Source organism: Chiloscyllium plagiosum, chromosome 27 (assembly GCF_004010195.1).
Source record: "Chiloscyllium plagiosum isolate BGI_BamShark_2017 chromosome 27, ASM401019v2, whole genome shotgun sequence".
Classification (NCBI taxonomy): Eukaryota; Metazoa; Chordata; class Chondrichthyes; order Orectolobiformes; family Hemiscylliidae; genus Chiloscyllium; species Chiloscyllium plagiosum.
Genome location: NC_057736.1, coordinates 1642848 through 1654055, shown reverse-complemented (window position 1 = coordinate 1654055; position 11208 = coordinate 1642848). Strand labels below are relative to the sequence as shown.

Sequence of the window (11208 nt, the reverse complement as noted above, 5' to 3'; positions counted from 1 at the left end):
TTTAACATCGCTGATGCACTTTTGAACAGATCCCTGCAGCAAGGAAACCCTATTTACTCAACTTGCCTAAACTGGTGTGACAGGCATAGCTGGTATTTACAGCTTAAAGGGCACCAACTTCAATGGTGTGCAACAAGACTATCATTAAAACTTTACAGAAGTTACCACTTGCATAACACCTAAATCCCGATGTTATCCTTGAGTTAGTTGCACATCATATGGTCTTTTCTGTAATGATACATTATGCAAGACATTAACTGTCTTGCCTATAAAAAAGAACATTGACTTTGAAAAATGAACAACTTACATGGCTTTCAATATTGAGTGCAAGGTTATCTACACAAAGAACAATTTTTTTGGTTTGCTCAGACAGACCTTACATTGGGTATTTTTCAGTTAATGATTAGATGAATTGTTAACAAATCTGAGTTTACCAATGTGCACTCTCTGGCATAAATACTGGTTAAAAAAAAACAAACTCTACTTTGCCAATTGTCTTAAACCAAGGGGAAGCTCATCCCAAAAAAATGGCATTCTCTGGAACATGGCATGTCTACTCCCAGGAGAACATTGAAGATTTTATGCGCGCTCTCTGTAAGTTTAAGGAATGACTGTGAGTAATAGTGGAAGAAGAAGATCTGGTAATTGGGGATCTGATCACAAATTGTTTTGAAAATGCTGCTGATTTTCTGATATGATTTTATTTCCTCTCAAATCTATTTACCAATCACCAAATCTGTCATAATAATCTGTAGTTTAACCCAGTAGCTTTTTAGGGGTTAATTTTAATTAAATTTCATTAAAAATGCTTTAAAAACATATTTAAGAGTCAACCTGATGGAACTTAATGACAGCTGAGAACATTATTGCAGAAATAAGCATTTTAATCAGTGTCCTGTACTGCTCCAAGTCATCCAATATTAAATGACAACATGACTTTAAAATAATTGTATGGAGACAGTTATTAGTTATATTGGAATACAGTTGTCAAATTCTTAGCAAATATAAGAAAAAACAGAAAGCTTTAAATATTTAAAAGGTGCCTATAGTGTCCCAGCACCTCAAAGAAAAGCTTCATTTTATGAATCTCTTGGAAGAGGTACAGGCTGGTGCAATTAGTGGAAGCATTCTGTCATGATTAATTCCATCCAGGGACATTGGCCCGAAGCTTGTTTTTTGTGACTAAGGTTTTTAGGATTAGAGTAAGGGTTAGGCTGGTTTTTGTTTTTTGGAGGGTTTTTCAGTTACTGGCCTAATGAGATTTCTCACCATGTCTCACCATATTCATCTGACTGACTACCTACATACACCACACCTCGCATCTGATTCTAGCACTGTCTTACCACAGCCTATTCCTGGAACAGCTCACCTCGATATTCATGGAGAGACTAGCATTTATGGCACTTGCATTATCTTTGGAAGGCTGCTGTGCATCTGGGCAATGTTGGCATTCTGGCGTTACCCCTCACCAGCAATATCATAACACAGCAGCCAGAAAGCCACATTGCCCGCAGCACAGGCTGACATTCCTTCACACATAGAGCCTCATTCTCACACCCTAGCCAGGCCACACAGTGTACCTGTCTCACACCCTTGCCAGGCCACACAGTATACCTGTCTTAGCTACAGCCTGTATCAACACCCTCTCAAGTCACCACCACTCTGTCCCCACTGCCCACTGGAGACCTGCAGCTTGTCACTGTCCAGTCAGGGAACATCACAAACAGGTAAATAATTAGACAATTCCAAGCACATGCTTTCATTTACAGTTGGTGCATCTATAAAAATTGGTGATAGTCCTTTTGAACATTGGTGAGAGTCCTTTTGAACATTGGTGAGAGTCCTTTTGAACATGCCGAATTACCTTATCCTCCTGAGGAAGTAGAAACATTGTTGTGCTTTCATGACCATTGCATTGACATGGATGAACCAGGACAGTTTATTGGCAATCACACTCCCAGTGACTTGATGCTATCGACCACCTCCACCTCAGCATCATTGATACAGACAGGGGCACACCCTCCTCTCTGTTTCCTGAAGTCAATGGCCAGCTCCTTAATTTTACTAATGTTGAGGGACAAATTGTTATCTTTACACCATCCACTGGGCACGCAATCTCTTTCCAGTAGTCTGTCTCGTCAACCATTGAGATCTGACCTACTACGGTGGGGTTGTCAGTAAACTTGTAAACGGAGCTGGGGAAGGATTTGGCCACAAAGTTAAGACTGATTAAGAATGTAGTAGGGGACTGAGTATGCAGCTTTGTGGGATGTTGATGTTGAGGACTATGGTGGAGGAGGGGTTGGCACCCATCCTTACTAATTGTAGTTTATGAATCAGGGAGCTGAGGGTCCAGTTACAGATGTGGGAGCCTAGACTTAGGTCTCAGAGTTTGGAGGTGAAATTACTGTGTTGAAGGTGGAGTTTTAATCAATAAGTAGGAGCCTGACGTAGGTATCCTTGTTGTCCAGATGTTAAAGGGGTGAGTGTAGGGCCAGGGAGATGGTGTCGCAGTGGGCAGTGAATTGTAAAGAATCAAGGCAGTCTGGGAGTCTGGGAGTTGCTGTGAGCCATGACTAACTGCTTGAAGCACGTCGTAATGCTGGAGGTCAGAGCAGCCGGGCGGTACTCATTGAGGCACCTGGGATGGTGGTCTTCCTGAAGCAGGTGTGGACTTCGAAATGGAGTAAGGAGAGGTAAAAGAAACCAGCGAATACTCCCAACAACTGATCCGTACAGGATCTGAGTGCACAGCCAGGGATTCCATCTGTCTGGTCGCTTCACCTGGGTTCACCCTCAAGAGACTGATCTGACATCTGCGGTGGTGACCATGGTTACAGATTCATCTGAGGCTGCTGGGACAAGTGACATCGTTTCACTGACCTTCTGTTCAAAGTGAGAGTAGAAAGCACTGAGCTCCTTGGGTAGGAGTGTCCTGTTGCCTGTGATTCTGTTCATTGTGCTTTGTGCATTGTTATATCGTGTAGGCCTTGCCACAAATGGCAGGTATCTGTGTGATTGGTCCAGGTCTCAGGCTGAGTCCAGCAGACACGGATGCTGCAAACTGTCCCTCAAACTGACACCGACCGGCCCCTTTCTGGGTGTGATCCTGATTGTTTTTCAGTTGTATTTCTCATCCAGAGAACAGGAGGTGAGAGCAGGGAGCAGAGCTCACGGTGAACACCATCAGCACTGGGTGCCACGCGTCACCAGCCAACAACATACCCGCTCTCCCCCTTCCCCCTCTCCCCCAGAGCCTGACATTGCTCTGACCCAGCAGTTCATCCCCACCACCCACACGCCCACATAGAGAGCCAGCTACCTCCAGCTGCCCCCTCCGTGCCCCCGAAATCCAACATCACACCTGAATGATATCTATCTTGCTCTTCTACACTACCCCTCGCTCCCCTATTGGAGATCCGGTGGCAATGAGTGCTCGTTACCCACCTCCCGGCGCCTGCCATACCCTCCGATGCCACTCTGCATTCCCTCCCCAATCTCCTTGAGACTCTCCGATCACTATCCTCATTCCCAGATCCAGATATGTGTCTGGCACCCTCCCCCTCCACCTTGAATGTCTCACCCTTTGGTAGTGATTCCCTAGAATCCCCCATAGCCGAACCGTACAGCGTCCTCCCTGCTTAGCATGCAGAACCCCCACCACCACCCCCACCCTGCAGCCCCCACCCCCGGGAAAGTAGTTATCCCAAATCCTTCCTGATGCTATCCAGCAAACCATAGAGCTGATAGAGCAGAGCCCTGCTCACTGTGTCTGCTGCTCCCCGACTGACAACACCACTGCTGACTAGCCAGCACTGACCACTGCCCTCTCCCTGTGTGCTGCTGCTGACCATCCAACACTGACCACTGCCCTCTCCCTGTCTGTGGCCACTGACCATCCAGCACTGACCACTGCCCTCTCCCTGCCTGCTGCCACTGACCATCCAGCACTGACCACTGCCCTCTCCCTACCTGCCACTGACCATCCAGCACTGACCACTGCCATCACCCTGCCTGCTGCCACTAACCATCCAGCACTGACCACTGCCCTCTCCCTGCCTGCTGCTGACCATCCAGCACTGACTGCTGCCCATCACCCGGGATGTAGTCAGAAATATCCCCTGACCATGAGCACCCCAATTGGACACTCTCACCAGTCACCAGGACTGTATGCCGACCTTGCCTGTCACTGGTGGTTACGGCTCTCTGGGTCTCCTCCTGTCTGGACTGAGGATCAGGCCCCACCCAGATTTGGGTGTGGCCATTTTATTAAATAAACGTGCAATGTGTTTCCCATGATGGCAGCTGGTACATACTGTCGGTGTTAGATTGGCAACTCATGTGCCCTCCAACACAGCGTTCCCCAGCTGCCCACCTGGGCAGATCATGAATGACAAGTGGATCTGAGAGATGCCATGGTTTGACAATGACAAATGCCAATGCCCATTGGCAAGAGCTGTGCGTGACTGGTGGCCAAGGAAGCCTACAATCCTGGTTAGTGCTGAACAACATGAAGCCTCCTCCCAGCCAACAGTAACTGAAGGTTCCTGCTGTGACCTTCCATCTCAAGAGTTCCCTAGTTTGCTTAACGCTCTCGGTGAAATTGGAAGTTGAATATAAATGAGGTGAGTTAGACCATTAATAAAACATTTAACAAGCAAGTGAGAAACATCATCTTATCATGAGACAGACACAGACAAGATGCAGTGAGTTGCTCCTGATGATGGCTTTGCCGAACTTCACAGGTTATTCTGCCAAAAATCTCACTGCTGTCCACTCTGTTCAGCCCACTGTAAGATCATCAGTTTTGACGATGGGGCGAGTTTTTCATGCTTTTTTAAAGAAAAATGCAAAAGATTGAGGGGTCTGCATGGTGGCACAGTGGTTAGCACGGCTGCCTCAAAGCGCCAACAACCCAGGTTCGATCCCAGCCTCGGGCGACTGTCTGTGTGGAGTCTGCACGTTCTCCCCATGTCTGCTTGGGTTTTCTTTGTGTGCTTCAGTTTCCTCCTAAAATCCCAAAATGTGCAGGTCAGGAGAACTGGCCATGCTAAATTGCCCATAGTGTTTAAGGATATGCAGGGTAGGTTTATTAGTCAGGGGTAAATGTACTGTAAGAGGGGAATGGGTCTGGGTGGGTTACTCTTCGGAGGGTCAGTATGGACTTGTTAGGCCAACTAGCCTGTTTCCATACTTAGATTAGATTACTTACAGTGTGGAAACAGGCCCTTTGGCCCAACAAGTCTACACCAACCTTCCGAAGAGCAACCCACCCAGATCCATTCCCCTACATTTACCCCTTCACTTAACACTACGGGCAATTTAGCCTGGCCAATTCACCTAACCTGCACATTTTTGGACTGTGGGAGAAAACGGAGCACCAGGAGGAAACCCACGCAGACACAGGGATTCAATGATTTGATTGAATGGAACATAACTGGAGCGGGAAATTCAATCATTTGCAAGCTGCTTCTTTGGGAATGAGCAGAACACAAGCTTGCTTCAGCTTAACATGAAGACGTTGCTCATCTTTTTCCAGTGATAAATGTGCAAAGACGTTTTGATTTTAATTAAGACACAAAAACATTGAGCTAAAGGAGGGACTAGCAAGTTTCTTTAAGTCCAGGTGGATTCAGCTGCAATGGAGTTGGATGAGCTTTGTTGAAACTGACACAAAAAGATATCCAAATGCACATGTCCATCATTACATCAGCTAACAAGGCCAACACTGGCTACTATCCCTAACTTGGAAGGTGATAGCTCCCTTTATGGCCCATTGCAGCTCCTGCCCAACAGGTACACCCGATGCTGGTTGGAAGGATAATGAAGAAATGTTAACACATTGCCAAGTCAGGATGATGGGTGGCTTGGAGGGGAATGTGCAAGTGGCATCGTCTGCCTGTGTTCACAATACGCAGTCTAGAATTAATCTTCAAATAATTTGACAATATAAAATTTAATTCAAACCCAGTTTCCTCTCATACCTTGAGAATTTTGATCAAATTAACATTCTAGAACATAGACATATAGAACATAGAAAAATACAGCATAGAACAGGTCCTTTGGCCCACAAAGTTGTGTCGAGAATTATTCCTAATTTAAAATAAAATAACCTAACCTACACACCCCTCAATTCACTGCTGTCCATGTGTTTATCCAGCAGGCACTTACATGTCCCTAATGACTCTGCTTCCACCACCACTGCTGGCAACACACTCCATGCATTCACAACTCTCTGCATAAAAACTTCCCTCTGACGTCTCCTCTTACCTTCCTCCTAATATCTTAAAACTATGACCCCTCGTAGCGTCAATCCTGACTTGGAGAAAAGTCTCTGGCTATTGACTCTATCCATGCCTCTCATTACCTTGTATACCTCGATCAGGTCACCTCTGTTCCTCCTTCTCTCCAGAGAGAAAAGTCCAAGATTAGTCAACCTCTCTTTGTAAGACAAACCCTCCAGTCCAGGCAGCATCCTGGTAAACCTTCTTTACACCCTCTCTAAAGCCTCCGTATCTTTCCTAGAATGGGGTGACCAGAACTGGACGCAATATTCCAAGTGTGGCCTCACCAGGGTCTTGTAGAGCTGCAGCAAAACCACGTGGCGCTTAAACTCGATCCCCCTGTTAATGGAAGCCAAAAAAACCATATGCTTTCTTAACAACTATCCACTTGGGAGGCAACTTTAAGGGATCTATGCACTTGAACACCCACATCCCTCTGTTCCTTCACACCACCAAAAATCCTGTCTTTAATCCTATATTCAGCATTCAAGTTCAACCTTCCAAAATGCATCACTTCGCATTTATCCAGGTTGAACTCCATCTGCCATTTCTCAGCCCAGCCCTGCATCCTGTCTATGTCATGCTGCAGCCTGCAATAGCCCTCGATACTATCAACGGCACCTCCAACCTTTGTGTCATCTGCAAATTTACTAACCCACACCTCAACCTCCTCATCCAAGTCATTTATAAAAACTACAAAGAGCAGAGGCCCAAGAACAGAGCCCTGTGGGACCCCACTTAACACTGACATCCAGGCAGAATACTTTCCATCTACATCCACTCTCTGCCTTCTGTCAGCCAGCCAATTCTGAATCCAGATAGTCAAATCTCCCTGCATCCCATACTTCCTGACTTTATGAATGAGCCTACCATGGGGAACACTATCAAATGCCTTGCTGAAGTTCATATACACCACATCCACTGCTCGACCTTTGTCAACCTGTCTCGTCAACTCCTCAAAGAACTCAACAAAATTTGTGAGGCACGCCCTGCCCCTCACAAAGCCATGCTGACTGCCTTTAATCACACTATGCTTTACCAAATAGTCATAAATCCTATCCCTCCGAATTCTTTCCAAAACTTTGCTGACCAAGAACGTAAGACTGACTGGTCTGTAATTGCCAGGGATTTCCCTATTACCCATTTTGAAAAGAGGAACAACATTCGCCTCCTTCCAATCCTCCGGTATGACTCCCGTGGAGAGTGAGGAGGCAAATATCCTCACCAGCAGCTTAGCAACCTCTTTTCTTGCTTCCCGGAGCAACCTAGGATAAATCTGGTCCAGCCCTGGGGACTTATCAATCTTAATGTTTGCCAAAATTTCCAGAACATCAACTTCCTCAATCTTGATCTATTTAAGTCTGTATCCCAGCTCCTCAAAGTTCTCATTCACAACAAGGTCCATTTCCTTAGTGAAAACCAAAGCAAAATATTCATTTAGGGCTTCCCCTATCTGCTCAGACTCCACGCACAAGTTCCCTCCGCTATCCCTGACTGGCCCTACCTTCTCCCTGATCATTCTCTTATTCTTCACGTATGAGTAAAATGCCTTTGGGTTCTCCCTAATCCTTCTTGCCAAGCCCTTTTCGTGCCCCATCCTGGCTCTCCTCAGTCCATTTCTGAGCTCCTTTCTAGTAAGCCTCTAAAGCTGAGCTTGACCCTTGTTTCCTCCACCTTACATAAGCTGCCTTCTCCCTTTTGATGAGAAGCTCCTCTGTTTCCGTCATTCCAAGGCTCCTTAATCTTACCCCTTCTTGCCTGTCTCAGAGGAATAAATTTGTGCATCACTCACAACTGCTCCTTAAACAATCTGCACAGAAATAATTTTACAGAAATAATTTGCATTATCCTTCCTTGGAAATTAACCTTTGGAGTCCAGTAATCATTCCAATGAACGCATCTTCTCGAAAGTCAAAGTATTTCTTCCTATGTTGTTATGCTCGGAACTGAACCCAGTGTTCCTAAGGTAGATGAGCTAGCATTCGGTACACCTCCAGCTTTAACATAGACATGAAGAGCAGGAGGAGACCTATCAGATGCTCCAGTCTGCTCCGCCATTCAACAAACCCATGACTGTTCTGCTCACTCCACACATCCACCTACTCCCTGATAACCTACCAACCCTTCACTTACCAAGAACCTGCCAAGCTCTGCTTTAATAGTATCTGTAAGTAGCACTCTGCTTCCATCATCTTCTAAGGAAGAGAATTTCAAAGACTGACAAGCCCATTTTTGACCTCTAACTTCTTACTCTCATCTATGAAACATAAATGCCAGCATTCCATAACCTATTTCCATCCTATTTTTACCAGTCCATGCCATTTGTGTACTTGGAATGGTCGGTTCAGCACAGAATGGCTATGGTAAGGGGAAATCTAATTCTTAGTCTGTATTAATCAGCTCCTCATTGAATAAACTTGCTGAGCGTTTGTTGTTAGATGTTACTAGTAGCACTTTGATTTAAAATGCTGATTCGTACATACACGAATGAGAAGTTACTGCTCCTCCCACAGAAACTGGTCTATGAGAGCAGAGGGTAGGTACTAACTGATAAATGTAAATGTTATGTAATTCAACCTGTAACCCCAGCTAACTTGAAAGCCTCAGCCACCTGCACAAACCCCTTCACGTTGTATTTTCCATGTGCCTGGACATTAGTCCATTTCAGTAACAATCATTCTATTCTATTTCAGCTCTTCCAGAAGATGTGATAAAAGTTGGAAAAGATATCAAGCCAACCATTGAAATCAAACAAACTGGAGACAACTTTGTCATTACAACAAAAAATCCACGTCATTCAGTAACAAATCAATTTACTCTTGGTAAAGAGGCTGAGATTACCTCCATGGATGGGAAAAAGCTAAAGGTATTTTCAGTTTCTATTTGTTTACTCTCCCCTGTGCGGCTGCTTATTATCAGACATCACACAGTACCTTATGTGCCCACAAAGTATTTCAAATTTTGCCCCAGGGTAGAAAATGCATTTCAGAATTTTTTTCTATAAACCATACACTGGGAAATATATCAAATTTGTCAACATGCACAGCTTTAAATTACAGAGCTTCTTTTTCTCAGTGAGTGCAGGTACTTAGTTCATCTGTCCCTCAGTATATCTGTAAGTGAATCCAATAATGAGTCTACAGCTCCCTGGTCTCTTTGTAAACAACATTTTTAACTCCTCATTTTCTTTTTGGTTTAAAGTCAAAATATCGAACTTTTTTACATAAATTCACAATAATTTTATTTCACACAGTGTACTGTCAACATGGAAGATGGGAAGCTAGTATGCAAGTTGAAAAACTTTGTTCATGTGCAGGAGGTACATGGCTCTGAAATGATTGAAGTAAGTACTTGATTATATTGTTTCTTTTGTAGCTTTTGATCCATACAGGTGACCAGCTACATCCCAGTATGCATAATAGACAAAAGTTAAAATGAAATAGCTATATAAAATGTACACATAAATGATTTAGAGTAAATTATAATTGAAATAGAGATATTTTACCAACATCGTCAAGCGGCTTCAGGAAAACTCTGGAAAATATTTGGCATTGCCTATTAGTTTTTGCTTGTCTTATACTGATGTGAATATTGTGTGGCTTCACTAACTAGAAAAATTGGTCTGGATGTGTCAGCCCTGTAATCCACTGGAGCCATGAACCTCATAAACTAATGTGAATGCATACAACACAAGTTCCCTGTATTTCCTTCTCAGCGAAGGTGAGGTCTAACATTGGAAACATGGCCCTGATGGTCTTTCTAAAAATTAAACTCTTTTCTAAAATTTACTCTGAACCAATTGACTGGATTCCAGCAAATGGGCCCATAATTTTTTTTTGCAAAAGCAAAAACTTCTTAAACTTATCTCAAAACTCTCCTGAGAAATTATATTTGGTAAAACTCAATTCATGATGGACTCTGGATCACACCAAACATGAAATGCATGTTAAACTCATAATCAGCTGAGCTAAAAGCAAAATTTTCAGAACTTAGGCTATAACTGATGTACTTCACTCCTTCACCAACATATCCTGGAAAACCTCAGCAAGTCACAGCAGCCCAGATTGAAAAAAACACCCAAATAGTGAACTGCTTGAGGCAGCTAGTGATAAAGGGTTGCTGATCATGCAAAAGAAAATGATTACAGAAGCTGGATGGAAAGCACATTGGCCCTGAAATTCCTGGGTGGATCCAGTGTGAGATTTGGAACGAAGCAGGCCATCTAGGGCTTTTGCCTGAAACGTCAATTTGCCTGCTGCTCGGATGCTGCCTGACCTGCTGTGCTTTTCCAGCACCAATCTAATCTAGGCTCTGATTTCCAGCATCTGCAGTCCTCACCTTTGCCCTGCAGGCCATCTGATACCCAGTATCAAAATCCAGTCCCGAATCCCAGGGCGAGGAGCAGTGAATGCACCATCTGTAATGTACCTAGGACCCCTACCTAATTACATTGAGATTGTGTGTGGTGAGTGGGTGTGACGTTTGATGCTATGGGAGAGCGGCGAATAAATTATTTAAAGACTAATTTGTTTTGTTCATAGTAGAATTCTTCAATAGCTGAAATCAGTGTGATAATCTTTAAAGGCATTCTCTCTATCCCAGGAATCGAGCAAGTCTTGATGCCTGAGGCTCATGTGTCATTCAGTGTTAGAAAGGGCTTAAAACAAATGCATCAAATGATTGATGTTTCTCATTTATATTATGTTGTGATAAATTAATCTTCATTGTCACCAAGTGGCTCCGTTCTATTTTAAGGTATGATAACACTGTGTTGCCACTTTGTCACTCAGTTGACTCATCTCTTTCCTGTCTTTTAACAGAAACTTACTGCAGGCACCACCACTATGATTCGGAAAAGCCGACGATCTTAACCAGAATGGAATAATATTCTGCAATCTATCACAATAAATGAAATACAACCTGT

General features: G+C 44.0%; 1 protein-coding gene across 1 annotated transcript; it reads left to right on the top strand.

Moving 5' to 3' along the window:
• Positions 1 to 441: 441 nt before the first annotated feature.
• fabp10a (fatty acid binding protein 10a, liver basic) lies at positions 442 to 11208 on the top strand. The gene is made up of 4 exons (XM_043717217.1): positions 442 to 594; positions 8978 to 9150; positions 9538 to 9627; positions 11105 to 11208. Exons 1-4 carry the CDS (start codon positions 528 to 530, stop codon positions 11153 to 11155), a joined length of 381 nt encoding a protein of 126 aa, XP_043573152.1. The 5' UTR covers positions 442 to 527; the 3' UTR covers positions 11156 to 11208.

Excerpts from the sequence above, each read along its gene's own strand:
- fabp10a (XM_043717217.1), top strand. The coding sequence starts at position 528 with ATGGCATTCTCTGGAACATGGCATGTCTACTCCCAGGAGAACATTGAA. Across the intron at positions 595-8,977 it reads AGATTTTATGCGCGCTCTCT|CTCTTCCAGAAGATGTGATA; the intron begins GTAAGTTTAAGG and ends ATTCTATTTCAG. Across the intron at positions 9,151-9,537 it reads TGGATGGGAAAAAGCTAAAG|TGTACTGTCAACATGGAAGA; the intron begins GTATTTTCAGTT and ends TATTTCACACAG.